This window comes from Rhinatrema bivittatum, chromosome 1 (assembly GCF_901001135.1).
Source record: "Rhinatrema bivittatum chromosome 1, aRhiBiv1.1, whole genome shotgun sequence".
NCBI classification, from domain to species: Eukaryota; Metazoa; Chordata; class Amphibia; order Gymnophiona; family Rhinatrematidae; genus Rhinatrema; species Rhinatrema bivittatum.
In genome coordinates, this window is record NC_042615.1 from 89,108,438 (window position 1) to 89,133,508 (window position 25,071).

At 47.1% G+C, this 25,071-nt stretch overlaps 1 protein-coding gene across 2 annotated transcripts in view; it reads right to left on the reverse strand.

The window, feature by feature from the left end:
• The window catches only part of AADAT (aminoadipate aminotransferase), a 146,828-nt gene extending 126,179 nt beyond the window's left edge, over positions 1 to 20,649 (reverse strand). For both annotated transcript variants that reach the window (XM_029575044.1, XM_029575215.1), the window contains exon 1: positions 20,417 to 20,649. In XM_029575044.1, coding sequence (XP_029430904.1) covers positions 20,417 to 20,450 — 34 coding nt within the window. In that variant the 5' untranslated portion in view covers positions 20,451 to 20,649. The remainder of the gene's footprint in view (positions 1 to 20,416) is intronic.
• Positions 20,650 to 25,071: the final 4,422 nt, after the last annotated feature.

A 25,071-nucleotide genomic window follows, 5' to 3' on the forward strand; every position in this document is an offset into this window, starting at 1 on the left:
GGTCCCTCAAGGATCCGCACTCTCATCCACACTGTTTATCATCTACCTCCTCCCCCTCTGCCAACTACTTACCGACCTAGAGTTCCCACATTTCCTCTACGCGGACAATGTCCAAATTCTCATTCCTATCCAAGAATCACTAGACAAAGCCATCAAAACATGGGAGAACTGCCGCAACTCAATAAACCACCTCCTTACTGGCCTACACCTTGCTCTGAATACTGCTAAAACAGAACTCATCCTCATTTCGCAGCATAACACCATCGAGTACTTAACAGCCAGCAATCAGCATGCACCCACAATTTCACTCCAACCACAAGTGCTTAGCCTCGGAGTCACCATTGACAGCCAACTCAATTTCAAAAAATTCATAAACGCCACGATAAAAGATTCTTTCTTCAAACTCCACACCCTTAAGAAACTTAAACCCCTCCTTCACCTCAATGACTTTCGTACCGTCCTACAAGCTACCATCCTTACAAAAATTGACTACTGCAATGCAATCCTCCTAGGACTCCCTGCTTCTTACATTAAACCCCTACAAAATGCTGTAGCCAGAATACTAACTAACACATGTAGAACTGACCACATAACTCCAATCCTTAAGGATCTGCATTGGCTGCCAGTTTCCGCCCGCATCCTCTACAAGAACTTACTCATTATACACAAATCCATTCACAACAACATTAACTGCACTAGCAACCACATTCACCTATATGCCTCTGAATGCCCCACCAGAGCAATCCACAAAGGCACCCTCTGCATCCCACCTCACAAGACGTATCGTCTAACTTCCACTAAAATGTGTGCCTTCTCTATAGCAGGTCCCATACTTTGGAACTCCATGCCATCAGACCTTCGACTGGAAACAAGCACACAAAAATTAAAAAAAAAAAGCTTAAAACTTGGCTTTTTAGAAAAGCCTTCCCGGAATAACCCCATTTATTCATCCCTCCACCCTTCCCTCCCCACCCCCCACCTTCGCATCAACCTTATCTGCCCAATCTAATGGTAAATACTAACTCCAATGTCATGGCTTATTCCTTATTTATGATATGTAATGTATATACTCCAACAAAGTTTGTTAACTACTCGTTAACTAACTAATTGTAAATACTAACTGCAATGTTATGACTTTATCCTGATTTAAGATATGCAGTGTTTGACTCTATCAGTTTGTTAACTATCATCTATATACTTTTCCAAGTTCAGCATTCACCCTGTTTAATGTACTTCCTTTCTGTTACACGTTACATGTAAACCGATATGATGTTTTGACGAATACTGGTATAAAAAAAACTCTAAATAAATAAATAAATAAATAAATAAACAAACAAACAAACAAACTGAATTTTGTGGAGGAAACCTCCCCAAGGTTAACATGGGTGGGCAATAAGCATACAGTTGTTCTCTTATCAATTAAATAATGCCTTAGAGTGCACTTGACAGTGGATTTCTAAGTAGCATGCAACAACCATCATGCATCGAGTGACGATTTAAAATATTTTAATTAAATTATTTCAAGCACTTACCAATATTAAAAATGTCTTATTAATCTGTATTAATTTATTATAGTTTATAAATACATAATAGCATGTAAAAAGTAAACAAAACTTAACAGTAACACAAGATCCAATCACTTAATAAAACAAATCTGATTGTATTCGTTTATGAATCCTTTTCCCAAAACACAGAGAACATCATAACTATAATTAAATAGCAATACTTATAATAATCATAAGAAAAGATTTGCAACAGGTACAGAACAGAACTAGGGCATGAAAAAACATATATTCAAATTTTGGTATCACCTCAGTAACAGCAAAACAAACTCCCTCTATTGCCAAACACTTTGTGAAGTAACACAAACCCCCTACAAAAAAACAAAACAAAAAATACCTAGAACCTTGCCATACCATGACATAACAGCAGTAACTCAGGACTCAAAACAGCGGCAACTTTATCTATGAAAAGGCAGCAATGCAAATATTACACCAGACCTTAAACACTACCACCTAGTGGGCAAAGAACAAGTTGGACTGCAATAAATCCCTACAGAGAAACTACATACAAGCCGAAAAACTGCACCTCAGTCACACACACATAATACAGATCAACCCTTACAGAATAAGGGACTACAAATTAGAAACAGAAACATGCAGACAAAACTGAAATGGAAAGCCTGAGAAACAGAGACTCTGTGAACAGTGAAATACTGAAAAAAAGCAAATTTTAATATTGAAGAAATATACATTCCCATTCCCAAAGATGGCATATTCCAGTCGCTAAAAGTCAAAATAATATTTTTTTTTCCTTTGTCGTCTGATCCTACTTTTCTAATCGGTTGGTCTCAGTCTCTTTTTTCCCTTGTCTGTCTTTTACTAATTCCTTTCCCAGGGTCTCTTTTAATCTTTCTGTTTCTTCTCTCTCCTACTGGCTTCTTTCCTTCCTTCCTTATCCACTTGCATATGTTCTCTCTCACATGCTCTTACACGCATGTTTTCTCTCAGACAGGCTCCCACTTTCACATAATCTCTCTCTCACATATAGCTTCCAACACACACACACACACACACACACACACACAAACACACACACACACAAGTAGGCTCTCACTCTCATTCTCACATGCTGTCTCGTATGCAGGCTCCCGTTCCCACACGCTCTCTCACACACATATACACACACACTTTATCAGTGCCTCTACCTCTCTTCTGGGCCTCTTTGCTGTGAGGCATCCTCTACTTGGGATGAGATACACGACAGCCCTGCATTGATCTTCATTTCTCAGACTTCTACAGGATGAGCTCTGGGGCAGTTCTGTGGCAGGGCCTCCACGGGCTGCTGCAGGATGAGCACTGCGGTGGCAGTGTAGCGTGACCTCCTTTTCTTGCCGTGCTATAGCAGGATGAACAGCACAGCGGCCCTGTAACAGGGCCTCTTTTCTCGGGCACTGGGCAATGGTGATTCGATGGGCCTAAGTCCAAAATGGGTGGACCACGGCCCACCCTTGGCTATACCAGTGGCTCTCTCTCACATGCAATCTCCCATTCACACACAAACACACAGGCTCCCACTCTCACATCTTCTTTCTCATGGAGGCTTCCATTCCTCAACTCCCTACACACACACACACACTCACACACACACACACACACAAGGGCTCTCTTATGCAGGCTCCCATTCCCATACATGCCTATAAAAACACACACACTCACAAGCCAGAAGAATGCTGGGCTGCATAGAGAGAGGAATAACCAGTAATAAAAAGGAGGTGATAATGCCCTTATACAGGTCCTTGGTAAGGCCTCACCTGGAATATTGTGTTCAGTTCTGGAGTCCATATCTCAAAAAGGATAGAGACAGGATGGAGTCGGTCCAGAGAAGGGTGACCAAAATGGTGTGGGGGCCTCAATCAGAAGACTTATGAGAAGAGGCTAAAGGATCTAAATACGTACACCCTGGAAGAGAGGAGGTACAGGGGAGATATGATACAGACCTTCAGATACCTGAAAGATTTTAATCATGCACAATGTTGGAAAGAAATCAATAGAACTAGGGGATCATGAAATGAAACTCCAGGAGGGACGACTAAGAACCAACATCAGGAAATATTTCTTCACGTGGTGGATGACTGGAATGCTCTTCTGAAGGAGGTGGTGAAGATGAAAACTATCAAAGAATTCAAAGGATCATAGATAAACCCTGGATCCCTAAAGACTAGAGGATGGAAATCAGGAAAAGGGTGCATGGGGATAACTTGCTAGTGCGGCGGTTACTACCCTTAACAGAAGGCTTGGGGATTACTACCCTTAGCCAATAAGCCTTGATGCTTTGATGCAACTGCAATGTTACTCTCCGCTTCAACAGCAGGGGGAAAAGGTGAAATGGATTCAAACAACAACCGAGTGCCCCAACATTTATGGCTTGAGGAACTAATAAGCATGGGGGTAATCTGTACGGAGCTGCAGTTACTATCCTTAACAGAAGGCATGGGATTACTACCTTTAACTAATAAGTCTTCATGCCTTTGACACAAATTCATTGCTACCTGCTTCATGGTGCTGAGGGGGGGGGGGGGGGGGGGGGGAAGGAATTGGATTCAGATGACAACCAACACAGGTCCTGACTTTTACTGATATGCAGACATAAGGGAAAAAGCACAGGACTGCTTCTACAGCCAAGTCCATAAGCAATGTACGTCAAGCAGCACTGTCTGAATTTTTAAGAAGGCTCATCACCCACTAAAAGAGAAACATGGGGGTAGCCTACACAGAACGTCATATACTACCAAAAGAAGCTTGCTGGGCAGACTGGATGGACCTTTTGGTCATTTCTGTCATCATTACTATGTTACTATGTATGCAATCCTTTAAATTAAAAATTGTCCTGCTTGTGTGTTTTGGTGATATTTAGCCTGAATATATTTTTAATAAAAACAACTTGGAAGAGCTATTATGTTATTCAATAAATGCAGCCAAGTTTAGAAAAAAGTACCAGTGCAGCATGCCATTTATATGCAAGTAATGACAGGGTGAAGATATAATCATTTCACTGAGAACTGCTTAACTTAAATTTTGTCGCTCACTTTTGTCACTACACTTAATGTTAGACAAGCTCAATCTGAACCTAATAGCCATTGCTATTACCTGCAGTGGATCAAGCCTAGCGATGTAGCTAAGGTATGTTCAGAAGAGAGAAAATTATATATTTGGCCAAATGAGATCAGAGACCTCTGTATGTAGTTGCAGTAGGAGTTGGTTCAGCCCAGAGACAGCAGGTGAGAGATGGTACAGTCTTACTCCAGACTGGATAATGTCCTGGAAACTCAGGCGCCAATGGAATGAAGGCAGACAGGGGGCGCTCTAGGAAAAGCAGGCCTAAGCCTGAAGAAACCACGTCCAGGGAGTAAGCTGGAGAAGCGTCCAAGGGCAGGCTTGAGTCAGGGCTGGTGGCAATCCGAAGGCAGTGGCAAGCAAGGCTGAGGTCTGATCACAGAGAAGGTCAAAAGCGTAGTCGGACGAAGCAGAGGTCTGGGTCTGGAGATAGGCGGTAACGTAGTCAGGTGAAACAGAGGTCTGGGTCTAGAGATAGGCGTAGTCAGGTGAAGCAGAGGTCTGGGTCTGGAGATAGGCAGTAGCATAGTCAGGCGAAGCAGAGGTCTGGGTCTGGAGATAGGCTGAGGCGTAGTCAGGCGAGGCAGAGGTCTGGGTCTGGAGATGATCAATGGCAAAGTCAGGCAAAGCACAGTCAAAGTCCGTGTAGTCAATCCAAAGCATAAAGCAGGGTAGGAATGAAGAGACAGGAACCAGGAACAACGAGGAACAGGAACGCAGGGATGAGACGAATCTCTAGGAGGCAATGAGTACTCGACCAGCAAGGAGACCTGTTGCAAAGGCAACGCTAGGGAGTGGAGCCTGAGCTTAAATTCTGTAGTTAGGTTGATGTCTTCATCCGGGGCCGCGGCTAGGTTCCCGCCGCGGTCCCTACTTAAGAATCAATGGTGCGTGCGCCCCTAGGGAGGGGCGCGACGCAAGTAGCAGCATCTCTCCGCAGGCCAGGCGGAGAGGCCCGACAAGAAGTGGAAGCAGGACTAGGAACACTGGGGACTGTGGCAGAACCGGAGACACTGGGGGAGGCCTGAGGACGGAGCTGATGGCCCACCGCAGCTAACGAGGAGAAACCAGAGGCTGGAGTACCTGTAGAAAGGTGAGGGGGCCGTGCCACGGGTCTACCGCAGACGGCACTCAATATATAATGAACATTGAGAATGAACATTGAGAAGTTCTTGCTTATGGTCCACCTGATAAAAGAAGGTAACCAGTGTGTGTGTTGTATTTTAGGGTCTTCCCATGAGGTGAGAGGCTATAAGCATTAGACAGGACCAAGTCTGGGTGTTAAAATAAAGTTAACTGATTCATAATGTTAAATAAAGTCCATTTATCCAAAATGATGAGTGTAATCTGACTGTAGTTACAGGGTTTTCTTTCTTTATGTGTAGATAGGTGCCCTTATTATAGACCTCTGGGCAGAGCCCATGGTGATTTTACATGCACATACTTTCCCAGCAGCTGTGTGGGAATCCTATGATGCCGAAGTGGACCCTTGGACTGAGGTGAGGTTGGTGCTACCCACAGGGAGGAACCCTGCAGGTCCTCACCATTGGCAGGCAGAGATGACTGGTCAGAGGCCTTCAAGAACTTTACCAATACCAGCCCTCATTCCCCTTAGGTTGCCAGGGCTGTCTAGACTTAGGGACAGGCCTCTGGAAGAGATGAATCCATTGTGGAAGGTGTTGTAGGACAGCAGGAGTGAAACACAGTCAATCCAAGCAGTGGTCAGGGCAGGCAGCAAACAGCAGAGACTGGTGCAGGATGAGGTCAGGGGCAGGCGGAGTTCTTACAGTGTTGAGATCTGCGCAGGCAGAGGTCAAGCAAGATGATGAGCAAGCAGTGGTTACAGGGCAGGCGGAAGGCAAGCAGCATCAAGAAGCAGTCTGAAGTCAAGCCAGGAATCCAACCGAACACAAAGCCAAGAATCCAAACTGAAGTTAAGCCAATGGGTGAGGCAAGGTGGAAAAACATGGCAGGATGCTGAAGACAGACGAAGGATCACAAAACAGGAGAAGGCCAGATCGAAAAAGGACCAGGAACAAACACAGGAACTCCGAAGATACAGACCGGAAGCAGGAACATGAAGACAAGACGCAGGATCAAGGTCAGGAACAGGAATCAGGAACTAGGAACGGAGAGGCAAACAGCTACTCTGAGGCATCTGAGGCAGGTCAAAGCAGGCCTTAAATAGGGGGAGGCCTGTGATGTCATTCAAGGGCACCGTGGAGGATTTCTCGCTGCGGGCCCTTTAGATTTGCCTGAGCTGTGTGCATGTGTGCCTAGGGATGCCCCATTCAGCTGAGCGCCATCCCTAGCGCAGCATGTCAGACCTGCGCGGTAACCTGTCTCGTCTTTGTTCGGGGCCTAGCTGTGGCATCGGTGGGCCCCCTCTGACCCGGGGCTGGATGTAAGAGCGACCGGTCGTGGGACAGACCCGCAACCAGCCAAACACAATATCCTAGAGGAGTGGTCATCTTTATATTGCAAAATTCCTATCTCTAGACCTTTCCTTCTCTCAGAGAACCAGCCTGTCCTGGTTCCTTATTGTGCTGAGATCTGGAGAGGGGTCTCCTTTTTTGATTCTTCCTTCCTTTGGTGCAGCTGTTCTTTTATCCTTAGCTGTTACTTCAGGTGATTTCTCTTGTGGAAAAATATGTGGGATCAGACTATCTCTCCTGCACTGGAATCCCAGTGGGGAAGGGGGAACCCACCCCCCCCCCCCCCCACTAACTCAAAGTTAGCAGCATACTCTTCCACTATCCCTATAATGAAAGCCATCTAAATCTTTTTTTATTCAACAATTTACCCAGGATTACTAGTGCATCCCAAGGAGGGGACCCTACTCAATCTTCAAATACATTGGAATACTTTATTACCCATTCTTATCCTTTCCCTGACATTTACTGTTGTGACTCCTTCCCTCCTTTCCATCACATAGAGAATGACAGAAATCTGCCTCAAATGACTGGAACACAGGATCATCATTTTATTAGCGGTGTGTCTAATTTTGGGACTCATAGCTTAGGGCACAAGAACACTGCAATTCAGCAAGAGGTTTTAAAATTTAGTTTATTTTGGCTTTTTCAAAAGACATGCAAAGACAAGTGTTCTTGTGAGATGCAATCTGCCCTCTATCTGTAATAAGTAGCATCTCAATGAATTTCTGCCCTGCTCTGACTTATATAATTAAAATCCAACATTCTCGAAGCTTCCAGAAAAGTGTAACCGCCCACAAACACATGATACTGTTTGTCATGACATTCTATCCTGTATAGGAAATGCTTGTGAGGACCTCCCTCAACTAAGAATTCTTCTAACCCTGTTCCTCCTCCCAATGTAAACAAGTTCCTGTATCATACTGGCTTTGATGCAAGTATTCTCTTCTTGTCTTCTGTTGTTCTTCTTTGTTTATTGTAAACAACTCACAGTCTGGGTCTTGAATAGAGCTAGGTTTCAATTTTGTAGGTTGGCACCAGGGTTCATTCAATTTGGTTTCAGGTCATTGAAACCAGCATTTGCAAGATAAAGGCTTGCATCCTGATTTCCCTGCAGAACGAGTATCCCTGCATTGTGAAGTAAATGTGGCCATTAAAATAGGCCTCTCTCCTCTTGTTGCCAGCAAATCTGTCTCAGAGATTCTCTGCAAGTCATTGATGCCTTCCTGGCCTGTAATTATAAGCTTTGCAGGATTTACCAGTTTCCCAACTCTTCTGCATCCTTTGAATCTGTGATAGTCAGAAAGTCTCTCAAAGTTCATTCACCTCTGACAGGCCAGTAAAGCAGAGGAGTCTGGGTATTCTTGGTTATCTTAATCAGACATATTCTTCAGGTGTAACTCTCCAGTAAATAAAAATGAATTACACTGGGCAACAATGAAAGTGTTACTGACCTAAAAAGGTCCTACTCTGTAGTATCTTGATGTGCTGAACACGAATATGACCATGAAAAGTTTTTATTGGCTCTCGTTTTGAAGATATTTAATATAGTTCACTTTCTATGTTTAGTCATGTAAATTTATCCAGTAGGACTGTAAATAAGCCTAGAATGATGTAATATTGCATCATATTGCATAATACCATCATGCACACATCATCCAGAGTTTATTACATCATTTTCTGATGCAATGCAGTTCTACTGCCATGCTGCTGCTGAGTAAGCTGACGTCAGCAGTGTACTATATGAAGCCCAGTCAGAAAGGGTGAGCATTTGAAATATTCATGCTGGCTGACTACTGCTGGACACTCCGCAGAGATGCTCCCGAACAGGTGTACAAGAGACAAGCAAAGAAATCTAAGATGTAGTCTATGACTTCATTTTTCAAATGGTATTAACCGTAGGTCTCCTACTATTGGCATACAATTCAAGATGTAATTATATTATTGCATATTACAAAAAAACTAGAGCCAATTTTGCATTTTCACAGTCACATTCGTGTTTAGCACATGGAAATGTATAAGAATTGACTAATTTCATTTCCGTAACATGATTTTTGTGAAAATTTGTTGCCCAGTGTTAACAGTGCAAAGTGCTGAATCTTATTAGGAGATTCCACCTGAGAAGGAAAACAATAGTTAATTACAAAATTGGCATAAAAAAATCAAAACACCTGTTTAAGGAAGTTTTTATAACTTTATCTGCCTCTAGAAAGGATATGAACATTTAAACATGTCATTCTGAAACATCTTTAATAAAGGCAATCAATTTTGGTATAAGAGGTTCTCTGTTGAGAATGAATTTTAAATATATGTCCTTTCCCTCAAGGGCTTAGCACAGTCCATATCTGTAAAACATTCTTCTTAGCTGAAAGCTGGCCTCTGATGAAAATGCAGTCTACCTTCTTCAACCTCCCATGGAGGATAGGTTAACAGACTCTATGCCAGAGTAGGAATCTTCATCCTCCCATGGAGGGCCTGCAAAAGTCTATGCATACTGGAACACCAACAAAACTTTCTATAGCTGGGACAACACAAGCCAACTGGATGCCCTGCAACAGAGCATATGACAGACAACAGAAAAAGAGAAACAATGTCCCTTCCGTAACTGGAACAGTCTTTATGGAGGAAGTCACCCCCTTCCTCACAGGGAGATCAAGTCCTCCTTGGGAGCATCCTCTCTCTTAGGAAGCCTTCTCCTCTCATAATGCTCTGGGCTGGGTTTCTTGATTGTCTCTCCATTGGGCAGGAGACAGTTGATGGAATAGGGTTTCTGATCCCCACTCCTAAGATAGTAGATGACTGCATGTTTAAAGATGTTCCTGCCAAGCTGCAGATCCGCTATCTTCCTGCGATAATCTCGATAGTCCTGAATATGTATTTCAGAGTTTTTGAGTCCTTGACAATTGTTATGTTAGCATACTCTGCAATCCAAGTGTCCCAGTTTTTCTCAACAAAGTTCATGACGTACACTGGGACTTATCGGTACTGTAGTCCAAAGATTCCAATGATGTTCTGGGCCTGCGAGAACCTGTAGATGTTTGGTCATTTTCCAAGAACACTTGGTACTACACATAATTGGTCCTGCCCCAAGGGTAAGGGCTGGTTCAGGAGGTCCACATTGGTGGATACTTCAGGAGGCCGATTGATCTCCTCCCTGCTGAAAACTGCAATTCGCTGTTAAGTGCAGAGTTTGGTCCTGCTCGAAATGCTGGCACTGGAGGGTCTAGATGGTACCTCCATAGCCATCCAGCAGAATTCCTGGAAAGTCTTGGTACTTCTTGCCATAAGATTTCATTTATTCGTTACTACCCCTTACATTGCCTCGGCCTGCTCGGGGGTAATGCGGTGTTCCACTCTCTGCTTTGTGCTTGCCACTGTTGCGATATTGTCAAATATTGGCTTGACGACATTCCCGAACTGGTCAATGCTCTATCTGCTGCTGCTGTGGCTGCTTTAACAAACCGAGGTGGTAGCGTCAGCTTGAGATGAATTGGATAAATCTTTGTTGGGGGTCGATGACCACACAGGTTTGAGTTCGACTTACTTTGTAACCCATCTACTTCACCCAGTCACTGACAGGATCATCGCCTCTTCTATCTTGCATTGCTCTTGGACCTCCATCTGCTCGGCCCAGGAAAGCAAACCAGTGTCTCCATTTGCCCACTTGCTGGGGGGTCCTCAATGATGGCCTCCACCATGACGTCTGGGGTGTCGCCACTTTCAGGCAGGGAACCCCACCCTGGCTTGGCCTTTCTGCAGGTGCCATTTTAGATGCTGCGACACTGAAGGCGAAAAAGGCTTTTCCGATGGAGACATTTTGGGCCTCACTGTGCTACTCCTGCTAGTCTCGGACCCTTCTGGCAAAATAGGACCTTCATGCTGAGACATCTCTAAACAATAGAAAGTGCTTGATGCAGATGGACTGGTTTGCCATCCAACGGTAATCCCCAGGCTTACTCTGATATCCTTTTAAACTGGCAGGCTTTCCCAGTTATTCTTCACTGTTAAATTACTATCTCCTTTTCTTCTGTTCCAAGTTGAAATATGTCCCTGTTTTATTGTAACTGCAATTTTCCCTTCTTTTAGCACTTGTTAATGTTTTTTATAACTTTATTGTTGTTCACTCCTTGTTATTTGTAAACCGGCATGATGCGATTCCCTTCGCGAATGCCGGTATAGAAAAGACTCAAATAAATAAATAAATAAATAAATCCTGGAAAAGGGGACCTTTGCAGCAGTAACAGTGCATGAATATGTGCGTGGGTCATTGTGCCACACTGCAATTAACCTATTTGACAGTGAGAATGGCTCCAGTGCTGGCAAACGATTTTCGGAGGCCTACATGGTACCGTACAGGCCACAATGCTTGCATAAGTCTGAAATACTGGCCGGACCCTCCTATGGAGACGATGGCTTCGCTTACCCACTACCTCCTGACAGTCTGATTTGGGATGGCTACTGTCGCTGGAGCCAGAGTGCTTACTGGATGGCTTGTCTCTAATGCAGATAACCAACTTCAATGGCCCTGCCACGCACAAAGCTTAAAAGTAAAAGTTTTAATTTCTTTGAAGTTGGAACGTTTGTAAAATTTGCAATAAATAGCTGAAATTTTTGAAGTTTGGAACTTGATCGCTTGCTTGGTTATCCTGTTGACTAGGAGTCTTGGCCTTGCTCGCTGATTGCTTAGTATCACACCTGCTCCACTCACTCTCTCGTGCTAAGGGTGATGTCAATGACGTGCCACCACTATTATACTACTTTATTGGTTGTACGCCACATATGATGAGATGACAACAGATGCAAAATTCACACATGCATTCTCTTCGGTGCACCCCTCTCCCCAGCGATTCTCGAATGCTGGAACAAGCGCCATTTTGTTACATATGATGCCGCTAATTTACTACTTCTCGTACGACGCTGAACTTCACATTTCACTTCAAAAACACACTGTACATATTTTCCACTGTCCTCGAGCCCCACATTGGGTGCCAAATTATGTAACCCTTACTTGGGATGTGTTAAGTCCTAACGGCACACAATCTAATTTATATCTTCTGGGGCTGCTCCAGCTAAACATTTATTCCCACGCTTAATCCCTGAGGGAGAGGGAATCTTTTTACAGGGGGAAGCTCTCACTTATGGCCCAGACATCCAAGCTGTCCTGGTTCCTTGTTGTGCTGAGATCTGGAGGGGAGGGGTCTCCTTTTCTGATTTTTCCTTCTTTTGGTGCAGCTGTTCTTTTATCCTTAGCTATTACTTCAGGTGATTTCTCTTGTGGAAATATCTGTGGGATCAGGCTCTCTCTCCTGCACTGCAATCCCAGTGGGAAAGGGGACCCCCCCCAACTCAAAGTCCAAATTTAAGTGGATATATCTTCCTAAACTGGTGTTCGTCCTGTCACAGGTGCTTGCCACATTCAAGGTGTGAATGGGCTCACTGGTCTTCAGCCCCTGTCCTTTGAGTACAGCCAGAGAGGATGACTTTTCTCAAAGAAGCAGGGTGAATTCAGTTCCTTTCAAAAATAGAACTCTTCTAGCCTTCATTGTCTCTCACAGCAAGATCCATCACTGGTGCTTGCCTGCCTAGTGTTTGGAGCAGGCTCACAGGTTAATTGCCATTAAAGGATATCAGGCTCTGTATCTCTTTGTAACTTAAAGTGAGGAGGCCCCTCTGGCAGGGAGTGCTCAGTGAGGTATCCCATCTGAAAGAAAACTCCTTAAGGCAAGGCCAGGAGGCCCTACCAGAGTGTAGTAAAAATACATCTTTACTCTGAGCTGCTCTCTCTAACTGTACCCCCTTAGTATTAAAATGGCTGGGTTAAATAACACTGAGTCACCCAAACCAAAGCCTCCTAATGTTGGCTTCGTGGACCCTTGGGCCGATTGGAACCGATAGAAGAGCTGCAGTCAGGGTTCGCAGCGGTGGTTCCGACCAGGAGGCGGCAGATGCAGGCCCGAGGATGGCTGGCGGAAGGTACCACGAGGAGCCCTATGCGACCAAGGGCTTTGGTGAGGAAGAAGGGGACGGTGGAGCTGGCGCAGTGGTGTGAAGATCTTCGCCCTGGAAGCCGATCCTCCCCCGAGAGGAGCTCGTAGGAGTCCGGCCGCTGGGACTTAGGAGATTCACCCTGGAAGCCGGAGTCCCCCCAGGAGGAGCCCGTAGGAACCCGGCCGCTGGGACTTAAGAGGGCCCGCGGGGGCCGAGTCAGACGGAGTCCAAAGTCGAGCGCCAGAGGGTCGTTGCTCACCAGGCCAGAGTCGTGTACCAGAGAATCGTCGCTTGCCAGTCCAGAGCCAAGAACCAAGGGATCACCGTAAGCCAGTCCGAGGTCGAAAGCCAGAGAGTCACCGTAAGCCAGTCCGAGGTCGAAAGCCAGAGAGTCACCGTAAGCCAGTCCAGGATCAGGAGCCAGAGGATTACCACAAGCCAGTCCGAAGTCAAAAGTCAAGCGGAGATCAAGACGACACGGAAACGCAGCAACTGGAGACAGGAATACCTGGGAACCTCGTTGCAAGGCCCTGAGAGCAGGGACTGCAGGGCTTAAGTAGCCCTGCAGCTTCTGACGTCACCCGAGGGAGGAACCAAGTTCCCCCGTGCTTGGCCCTTTAAATTAGGAGCCGGGACGCGCGCGTGCGCCTAGGGGGCGGAGCCAGCCGTGGCGAGACGCCGGCTGCTCCGTCGAAGCGGGAGCGTGGCGGTAGAGGGGGATGCAGGCCCGGGCGAGGTGCGGCAGCGTCGGGGGAGCGGCGGCAAGAGTGCCTAGAGGCCCGGGGAGGGCAGAGCGGGACCGGAAGCCCGGCGAGGAAGGAGGCGCTCCCGGGGCCGACCCGGGACCGCAACAGTACCCCCCCTCCTACGCCCCCTCCCGGGAGGCCGCGGTTTGTCCGGGTGCCCGGAATGGAACTGGCGAAGAAGGTCCTTATCCAGGATATGTGAAGAGGGTTCCCAGGAATTCTCTTCTGGGCCATATCCCTCCCACGACAGAAGGTATTCCCACCGATGGCGGCGATAACGGACATCCAACACTTCTTTCACTGTGTATGTCGCTCCCTGGTCCGATGAGATATCAGTGGGCTCTGGCAGGGGAGCTCGAAATCGGGAGAGAACCAGCGGCTTCAGTAAAGACACATGGAAGACATCATGGATCTTGAGGGTCGAAGGCAGTCGTAGCCTATAGGACACCGCCCCAATGCGTTCGGCCACCGGGAAGGGTCCAATATAACGAGGTGCTAATCTCATGCAGGGAGTCCGCAATTGAAGGTGTTTGGTGCTCAACCACACTCTAGATCCGGGTAAGAAGACCGGGGCGGGCCGTCGAGACCGATCCGCGTACTGCTTGAAACGGGCTGCGGTCCTACAAAGTTTCTCCTGGGTAATGTGCCAGAGGTGGTGGAGCTGGCTGGCCGTCAGTTGCGCCGCTGGAGAAGAGACCTGTAGAGATAATGGTAGCGGAGGCTTGGGAACCCTCCCATAAACCATCTGGAAGGGAGGTTGTAACGTAGCGGAGTGTTTGTGGCGATTATAAGAAAACTCAGCCCATGGTATGAGGGAGGCCCAATTGTCTTGGAGGTCTCCTACAAAGGCTCGAAGGAAGGTTTTCAGGGTGCGGTTAGTCCGTTCCACTTGTCCGTTGCTCTGAGGGTGAAATGCTGTGGTGAAATCCAATTGTATCCCGAATTTCCTGCACAGTGCCCTCCAGTATTTGGCTGTGAATTGGGGACCCCGGTCCGAGGTAATGTGCGAGGGCAGTCCGTGTAATCGAAAAATATGATGGACGAATAGTTCGGCCAGTTCTGGAGCCGTGGGCAGCTTGGCAAGAGGCACAAAGTGGGCCATCTTTGAGAACCGGTCAACCGTGACCCAAATTACGGTTTTACCCTCTGACGGAGGCAGTTCCACGATGAAATCTGTGGAAATGTGTGACCATGGTTCTGTGGGAATAGGAAGCGGCTGGAGCAGGCCCCAGGGACGGCCCGGTAGTGGTTTCTGCTGTGCGCACGTGGGACACGATTGGACATAGTGCCGGACATCTTCCTTGACCCGTGGCCACCAATAGAACTCTGTTAGAAGCTCAAGAGTCCGGGCAATACCTGGGTGACCAGCCGTCAGAGAGTCGTGCACCCACGCTAGGACCCTCCTTCTCGAACGAGCTGGAACCACCGTCTTCCCAGCTGGTCCAAGGTCTGTGGCTACCAGTTGAACCTTGGCCGGGTCCAGGATGTATTGGGGGGCTTCCAAACCATCCTCAACTTCCGTGGCGCGAGAGAGGGCATCAGCCCTAACGTTCTTGGCCGCGGGTCGGTAATGAAGAGAGAAGTTGAATCGACTAAAAAAGAGAGACCAGCGTGCCTGCCGGGGATTGAGCCTCTGGGCGCGGGACAGGTATTCCAGATTTTTGTGGTCAGTGTAAACTATGATTGGATGCTGAGCTCCCTCCAGCCACTGGCGCCACTCCTCGAAGGCTAACTTAATGGCCAGCAATTCTTTTTCGCCAATCCCGTAATTTCTCTCCGCGGGCGAAAACTTGCGGGAGAAGTAAGAGCATGGCCAGGACTTGCCATTCTTGGAGGTCTGGAGCAGCACAGCCCCCACCGCTATGTTTGAAGCATCCACCTCTATAATGAACTGGCGCTGAGGATCAGGATGGCGGAGACAAGTGTCCTGCAGAAAGGCCTCCTTGAGATCCTGGAAGGCCTGTACAGCGGTGGGAGGCCACCTTCACGCATCCGCACCCTTACGAGTGAGGGCTGTCAGGGGAGCCACCAGGCTGGAGTAGTGCGGAATAAACTGGCGGTAGAAATTGGCGAAGCCTAAAAAGCGCTGGATCGCTTTCACTCCCAAGGGTTGCGGCCAGTTCTTGATGGCGGTTACTTTATCCGGGTCCATGCGGAAGCCGGTAGAGGAGACGATGTAGCCCAGGAAGGGCAGTGACTCTTGTTCGAATTGGCACTTCTCCAGTTTGGCATACAACCGGTTCTCCCGTAGTTTCAGCAGGACTTGACGTACGTGTTGACGGTGCGTCGCTAGGTCTTGGGAATATATCAGGATGTCGTCCAGATACACAATGACCGAGGTATATAAGAGGTCACGAAGGACCTCGTTCATCAGATTTTGGAACACTGCCGGGGCGTTACAGAGACCAAATGGCATGACAAGGTACTCATAGTGGCCGTCCCTGGTGTTAAAGGCGGTCTTCCACTCATCTCCCGGGCGGATCCGTACGAGATTGTACGCCCCTCTGAGGTCCAGCTTGGTGAATATTCGGGCCCCTTGCAGACGATCCAGGAGCTCCGGAATCAAGGGCAATGGGTAGCGGTCACGGCGAGTGATTTGGTTCAGACCCCGGTAATCGATACAGGGGCGAAGGGAACCGTCCTTCTTCCCTACAAAAAAGAACCCGGCCCCAGCTGGGGAGTTAGATGGTCTGATGAAACCCCGTTCCAAGTTCTCCTTTATATAGGCCGACATAGCCTGAGTCTCTGGCAGGGACAGTGGGTAGACCCTCCCACGGGGCGGCGTGGACCCTGGCAGCAGATTGATAGCGCAATCAAAGGGTCGGTGCTCCGGGAGTAATTCGGCTTTTTCTTTGGAAAAGACGTCCCTGAAGTCGTGATACTGTGGTGGAACCGTCAAGGGGGTCGTGAGGAGAGGTAGCGTTTGCAAAGGACGAGCGGGAAGGCAACAATGGAAACACGCCGAACCCCAGGACGTAATCTGAAGCGAGGCCCAATCGATCACTGGCGAGTGTTCCCTGAGCCAGGGTAGACCCAGGACAACTGGGTGGATAGACTTTTCAAGAATGAGAAAGGAGATCTCCTCCTTATGCAGGGCACCGACCTGAAGCTTCAGAGGACTTGTGCGAGTAGCGATGGTACCCGGAAGTGGAATCCCTTGGATAGAAGAGACACGCACGGGCGGTTCCTGAGGCAGGACCCCGAGCTGGAGCTGCTGCACCAGTTCTTGGAGGATAAAATTCCCCCCGGACCCAGAGCCTAGCAGGGCTAAAGTGTCAAATCCTCCCTCAGGCAGACAAAGTCATACCGGTACGGTACATGGGGAGTTGGGTGAGATATTGCCTAGAGTCAACTCCCCGCTAGACTCTAGGTTCGGGTGTTTCCCGGGCGCTCGGTACAGCGGGCCAGGAAATGTCCCTTGCCCCCGCAGTAGAGACACAGTCCTTGGGTGCGACGGCGTCTCCGCTCCTCAGAAGACAGGGGACCCCTTCCCAATTGCATGGGCTCTTCTGCCGAGGCGGTCGCGGCTGCAGGCGGAGAAGGTCGGGTACGAGGCGGGGTGGTCCTGCGACTGGTCTGTCCCGAAGTGGGCCTTCGCTCACGGAAGCGACGCTGGATGCGTCGATCGACTCGCCCAGCCAGCTCAATCAATTCTTGAAGATCGTCAGGAAGGTCCTGAGCCGCAAGTTCGTCCTGGAGCCGTGGTGAAAGCCCTTCCAGGAAAATTCCATGTAGACTGTCTTCACCCCAGGCCAGCTCAGAGGCGAGGGTCTGGAACTCCATCGCGTATTCTTCCAGAGGCCGGTTCCCCTGTCTCAGCTGGAGCAGTTCCGAGGCGGCTGTGGAGGCGCGAGACGGTTCATCAAAGTCCCTCCGAAAAGACTTGACACTGCACTAGGTTGTTCAGTCGGAAATCCTGACGTTCCCAGAGGGACGAAGCCCAGGCCAAAGGTCTTCCATCAAGGAGTGAAATGATATACGTCGTCTTGACTCGATCCGTGGGAAATTGCGCGGGCAGCAGGTCAAAGCGGATATAGCATTGATTGAGAAATCCTCGGCACGACTTCGGATCTCCTGAGTACCGGGCTGGTGCAGGCATCTGTACAGGAGCGGTGGAACCCATAGTGGCCTGAGACGAAGATGCCACAGAGGCGGCTGCGGAAGCCCCCTCCACGCGATCCACCAGGCGTTGAACAGACGACATCAGGGTGTCGAGGCAGATCTGTTGCTGCTGTAGCTTCTGGGCTATGCCCGGAATGGCCTTGAGTCCAGCAAGGTCCGCCGGGTCCATGGCCTTGCAATCTGTTGGCTTCGTGGACTCTTGGGCCGATTGGAACCGATGGAAGAGCTGCAGTCAGGGTTCGCAGCGGTGGTTCCGACCGGGAGGCGGCAGATGCAGGCCCGAGGATGGCTGGCGGAAGGTACCACGAGGAGCCCTATGCGACCAAGGGCTTTGGTGAGGAAGAAGGGGACGGTGGAGCTGGCGCAGTGGTGTGAAGCCGATCCTCCCCCGAGAGGAGCTCGTAGGAGTCCGGCCGCTGGGACTTAGGAGATTCACCCTGGAAGCCGGAGTCCCCCCAGGAGGAGCCCGTAGGAACCCGGCCGCTGGGACTTAGGAGGGCCCGCGGGGGCCGAGTCAGACGGAGTCCAAAGTCGAGCGCCAGAGGGTCGTTGCTCACCAGGCCAGAGTCGTGTACCAGAGAATCGTCGCTTGCCAGTCCAGAGCCAGGAACCAAGGGATCACCGTAAGCCAGTCCGAGGTCGAAAGCCAGAGAGTCACCGTAAGCCAGTCCGAGGTCGAAAGCCAGAGAGTCACCGTAAGCCAGTCCAGGATCAGGAGCCAGAGGATTACCACAAGCCAGTCCGAAGTCAAAAGCCAAGCGGAGATCAAGACGACACGGAAACGCAGCAACTGGAGACAGGAATACCTGGGAACCTCGTTGCAAGGCCCTGAGAGCAGGGACTGCAGGGCTTAAGTAGCCCTGCAGCTTCTGACGTCACCCGAGGGAGGAACCAAGTTCCCCCGCGCTTGGCCCTTTAAATTAGGAGCCGGGACGCGCGCGTGCGCCTAGGGGGCGGAGCCAGCCGCGGCGAGACGCCGGCTGCTCCGTCGAAGCGGAAGCGTGGCGGCAGAGGGGGATGCAGGCCCGGGCGAGGTGCGGCAGCATCGGGGGAGCGGCGGCAAGAGTGCCTAGAGGCCCGGGGAGGGCAGAGCGGGACCGGAAGCCCGGCGAGGTAGGAGGCGCTCCCGGGGCCGACCCGGGACCACAACACCTAAGTGTGTTTTAAAGATAAGGATAGTGAAATCTAGTAGCCAGACCCAGTAGGGGTGCCATACTTATGTTCTAACTATAGTAGGAAGACTATCTATACTGTATAACAAAAAACCCAATTAATATTAATATTCACTAATGAAGGTATTATATTCCTTTGATATAAATACTCAGACCACCATATTATGTTGTGGATTTTTCTTTACCCTCCCAGGGGCATCATGACATGGTTGTCCCCTGATTTTTCTGTTTAACTTTTTATGACTCCATGGAGCCTCTTATTTTTGGTGGAATTGTCTTTCTACCCTCCCTATCCATTTTATATTATTATGCTGATTCATTTTCATTCTGATAACTCATTAACTAGGGATTCAGTTAAGTTATTTTCTTTGCTGCTCTAACATTAAAGGTAGAGGTCCCTTCACTGTGAAGGAACCTGAGGATGGTCTGTATCCAGAGGAGGGATGACTTACAGTCACCCATAGGAGAAGAAAGAGAAAGCGCAGAAAGGAGTTTGGAAGGACCCCCTTACAGAGCCCATAAACAACTACTGGAGATTTTTGAAGAAGAGGAGTAACAACAGTGTGAAGCTGATACTTTGATGAGTTCTGAGTTTAGAGGAGAATACAACATAGAGAGGCAGGAGATATGAGACTTATATTTGGACACGGATCTAAATTGGATTATAAATTATTTTTATCAACCCTGTGGGAGGGAAGCTCAAAACCGTGCCTAAACCCATGGGGAAGGAAATAAGTGAAAATTGACTTTACCATCTTAAACTTTAACACGACTTTGAGAAGCACAAATTTATTGAGAGATACTTGCAAAATTGATACGTGAACCAAACAGATTATTTTCATCATTTCACAATAGCCCAGTAAAAGTATTGTTGGAAACCATCCATGTTTTTCTGTGATGTCATTTGTGCATAGAGACTGATAAGCTCATCAGTGCGGTGACTTTATATTGGGACTTCAGTGGTTGCAATGCTAAGAGCCTTGAAAGTTGTCTTCCCCCATACTCCTGGAGATTTAAATAATTTAACATTGTGGGAAGTTCACCACCCAAAACTGTGTTTGGGATATGGTCTCTAGTACCACTGTTCAACTCAGGGGTTACACCAATGATTCCTCCCATTGGGGAATGTCACACTGCCTTACTGTCCTCACTAGAAAGGGTGGGATCTGTTGAGACCCTTGACTAAACTAACAAGGGGCAACTCTTCCAATAAGGGGCAACTTTGATGTCCTCCTTTTATTTGCTGTTTTAATAAATGGAAAGCACTGTACAAATGAAATCTAGAATGGTACTAGACAAAATTCCAGAATAAGTAGAAAAACAAAAATGCTGCCTCCTACCTCGGATTTTATCTCCGGCAGATGACTTTGCCATTGTTTTGATGTCTGTCAGCTGTTGGATAATTGTAGTACAGATGACTTCTTTTATTTTTGTAGGGCTTGCTCAGTCTGTCGTGCAACTGTCCTCTGCAAAACCTCTGCAGATGTTTATTCAGTAGTTGAACCCTGGCTCAATGACTTGGAGCGAGCAATAATCAGATCTCTGTTTTGCTGCAAAAGGAAAGTTCTTAAATGAAGCTATATAAACAGGGCCTTTATATACACTCTAGATAAATGTATGAGTACTGCCTACTATCTATCTGAATAATGGGTAACCCGGGATTTTTTACATATTAATCCAGACTTGTTAAATTATAATTTATATTAACTGAATAGCATATAAAGGGCTCCGGCTGCTGCTCTCTGCTTTGTCTTCAGTGCCATGTAGTGGCCTTTCCACCATTAAATAAAAATGCATACTAGAGCCAGAACCAGAGTCCGAGCACTTTCATTTCAATATCCAGGGCCTTTTTTTAGGGGGGGGAGAGGGGGGGGGGGGCGGATGTCAGTCCTGAGTACTGGCACCTTTTCCTTTACCCACTTGAATTGCCCTGTGGCCTTTCTCCTCTCCTCTAGGTAGAGAAGGAGCTTGGGAAAGAGAGACTGCCATGTAGTGGCCTTTCTCCTCTCCTCTAGGTAGAGAAGGAGCTTGGGAAAGAGAGACTGCTGGCTGGGCAGGGAAGTGAGACAGAGAAGGGGATTGATGCTGAACCCATAGGGAAAGAGAAAGGGGGATCCAGCTGCCTGCTAGGGAGTAAGGAGAGAAAGAGAGGGAAAGGGGAGGGGAGAATGAGAGAGCAAAGTAGTATGAGGAGGGTGAGAAGTGTTAAGTTTGGACCCCCAAGCCCTCCATCGTTATTTGTATGTGAGTGTGTGTTTGAGTATGTGAGGGAGGTCTTATGCTGGGGTCACCAAATCTCCATCATTGTACTTTGGTGTGTGTGTGGGTGTGTGTGTGTGTGTGTATGTGTGTGTGTGTGTGTTTAAGTATGTGAGGTCTTATGCTGGGGTCACCAAATCTCCATCACTGTCCTTCGGTGTGTGTGTGTGTGTGTGTGTGTGAGGGGGGAGGTCTTATGATGGAGCTGCTGATCCCTCATTGTTGTGAGATGGGGGTGTTATGTTAGGATTCAAAATGTCCAGACAATACTGGTAGGGAAAAAAAGCCTTTTCCTTTTGGTTTAGTGATTCAAATATGTCGGCTTTGGGAATGTGAATATGTATCATCTCTGATATCTTCGTATTTTGCATGGTACAGAAGGAAATGCTTTTCTGTTTTTATTTCTCTAGCTTTGCACTATATGCAGAATCTGGCTTCTTGGGGGTTTCCAGTTTAGTTTTTGTCGGCGTATTTCTATTTATAATTTGTGGTCACTTAGTCTGTATTTAGTGAGGCTTTGTCTGTGTTCTGTCTGTGTGATCTAGGTGAGGCATTCTGCTAGTGTGTAATTTTGGCTTCTTCTGTTTTCCAAATAGGATGTGTATTGGTATTCTAGGATTGGGTGTAATATCATTTTATAGGCTTTGTGGCAGGGGGTGAGGCCCTGGGTGATTGCCCCTTCTCATCCCAAGGAGTGCTCTGCATGTACTGGCACTATTTTTCCAGAAAAAAAGCACTGCCAATATCATACAAATATAAGTTTATCAGCTTCAGGTGAGTCTGGTCAGGGCCTATTCAATGAATTCTCTGAAGTCTGCAGAAGAGCTAGGGACTTAGCAGGAACTGAAACTCTCACTGCAGCTTTACCGATCAGTGATACTGATCATTGTAAGCACAGCATTTTACATTTTATTTGTACTTTGGACAAAACTTGATGGGCAAGACCTGTCGTTTAAGTGGAAAACCATATGACAACATCCACATCTGTGGTGACTATGAGATCATGACCAATAAAGCACATCTGTGTCCTGTAGCATCCATAGGGTAGCCATTAAGGACAGTCCAAGAAGGGCCCATTTTGAATGGAAACTGCACCAAGAATATTTCAGCAATTCTTGGGCACATTTCCAGCTTTCTGCTGCACTTTAATGATATCTTGAGATTGTCACTGGTTCAGAAGAACAGCTACGATCTTGGGCTTTATTATTACTAGTCCTTTGAGAAAATCCTCCTAGTATTAAATGTCATTTGGGATGCAGGCTTCCTTCTCCTGCATGTTATTTATGAAAAAGAGAGACCAGCTGCTGCACTTACGCAGAGTTTTGTTGGAGCACTGTCAACATCTGACAACATCACTGTAATGAGCCGAACTGAAGTTTCTTCTTGTATTAGTTAATCAGTTACAAAAAAAAAAAGAAATTAAGAAAGAATAGCATTAATTGAGAAACTACTCTGGTTTGATCTATATGCCTGTATGGGGTTTTTTTCTTCCAGGTCTTGGGAGGTTCCTGTGACGCTGCATTAAGTATGATGAGACTTTGAGTAAAAGTAAATTTTGAAAAAAAAAAATGCAAATGCCAAACAAAAAATAGCAAAACTATAAAACCATATAAACATGGGTGTTCCTGGTTTAATTTTGCAATGACAATATCTTAACTATTTATTTCTCCTTTAGGTTGTAATCCATCCAATATGATTCCATGATCTAGCACTAACATTTTTCCTTTGCAGTTTGAATCAACAGCTATCATATTTCTTCCCTGTGGCCTTTGTTCCTTGTAAAGAGTTATATTCCTTTCACAGGATATGTGTGAAGAAGTGGAGCTGTGGTTGTAGTTGCTGAGACCTTCCCACTGCAGGTCTATTCTGATATAAAGGCTTGTGTTGCTATGTAATGGTTCAATGCTTTAAAAGTATTGGTATTCCCCACTGCGATAACTATTGGAGTATTTGGTATTTTCTAACTAGTGTTCCCAGCTTCTGGTGTGGGGTGTCACCCTACATGGGACTCAGCCCTCCTTAATTCTGGGTGAGGCTCATATCCATGTAGGTGGAAGGGACACTAAGTCCCATTGTTCCCCACTCCTGTTTTGAGTGGAAGAGGCTTGTATGCCTGGTACTTTTTAGTTTTCCCCCAGGAAACTCACTGAAGGTAAATGTATTGGAAGTGTCATGAAGTGAGTGGGAGATGACCCATGAGTGGAGTTCTCTCCCCTGGAGAACCCTGGGAGATTATGGTTCCAGTTGTAATGTATTGTGATTATGAGTTAAGTGTGTTGCCATAAGACCCTATGTCTCAGATCTATTCTGGACAAAGGCCCTTGGGTTAGCGCACCCCAAGTGGTAAGAGAGGGTACATATGTCCGCATTCTACAAATTTTGTTTTGGGGGAGGGGAGGATGTGGCACCATTACAGGTTGGTCATTAGATGTCAATAGATCCCTATAGATGTTCACCAGCTAGAGGGAATACCACTTTTCAGCTCCATCTCTAGAGACAGCTTGAGTGAGTGGACCCTGCCTATAGCTAGGGACAAGGATTAGAACAGGAGTGGCATTTGAGTTGGAGTTTTGAGGAGAGAGGAGCTCAGAGTGGTTTCTTTTTGGTGAGGCCTACAGCCCTCATTCAGTAATGGGAATAGTGTCTCTAATGTCCAGGTGGGGGCCCACCTCAGCACCAGTAATCATCAAACGGTATGGTTTGATATGCAAATAGGATACGGAGAAGTCACACAAAGACCCAAGTTTTGAACTTCAAAAATATGGACTTTGTTGAAATGGGAAGTACCTGGAGGTAGAACTAGAAAACTAGGAGAATATGAGAGAGGTGGAACAACAGTGGACCAAACTAAAAGAAGCAATTACAAAGGCAACTAATCTATATGTTAGAGAAGTAAACAAAAGCAAGAGAAATAAGAAACCTATCTGGTTCTCAAAGGTGGTGGCTGATTAAATAAAAGCAAAAAGAAAAGTGTTCAAGAAATATAAAGGATCCCAAAAAGAGGAACACAAGGAAGAATATCTGATGAAATTGAGTGAGGCGAAGAAAGTAATCAAGAAAGCAAAATGTCAGGTGGAAGAAAGGATTGCCAAAGAGGCAAAGAGAGGTGACAAAACATTTTTCAGATATATCGGAGAAAGGTCCAAAGTGGTATAGTGACATTGAAAGGCAAAAAGGATCAATGTGTGGAAAGACAAAAAGAAATGGCAGAAATATTAAACAAATACTTCATTTCAGAGATCACTAAAGAAGACCCTGGAGAAGGACCATTGCTAGTTAACAAGACATTGGAGGAGGGTGGAGTAGACAAAACTCTATTTACAGAAGAGAATGTATGAGAAGAGCTAGGAAAACTGAAAGTGGACAAAGCCATGGGGCCTGATGAGGTTCATCCCAGGATACTGAGGGAGCTCAGAGATTTGCTGGCGGGTCCACTGTGCGACCTGTTCAATAGATCCCTGGAAATGGGGAGTGGTGTCGAGTGATTAGAGAAGAGTGGTGGTGGTTCCGCTTCACAAGAGTGGGAGCACAGAGAAGGCTGGAAACTAAAGGCTGGTTAGCCTCACCTCAGTGGTGGGAAAAGTAATGGAGACTCTGCTGAAGGAAAGGATAGTGAACTATCTACAGTCAGGAGGAATGCTGGACCTGAGGCCACATGAATTCATTAGGGGAAGGTCTTGTCAGACAAATCTGATTGATTTTTTTGATTTGAGACTAAAGAATTGGTTCGAGGAAG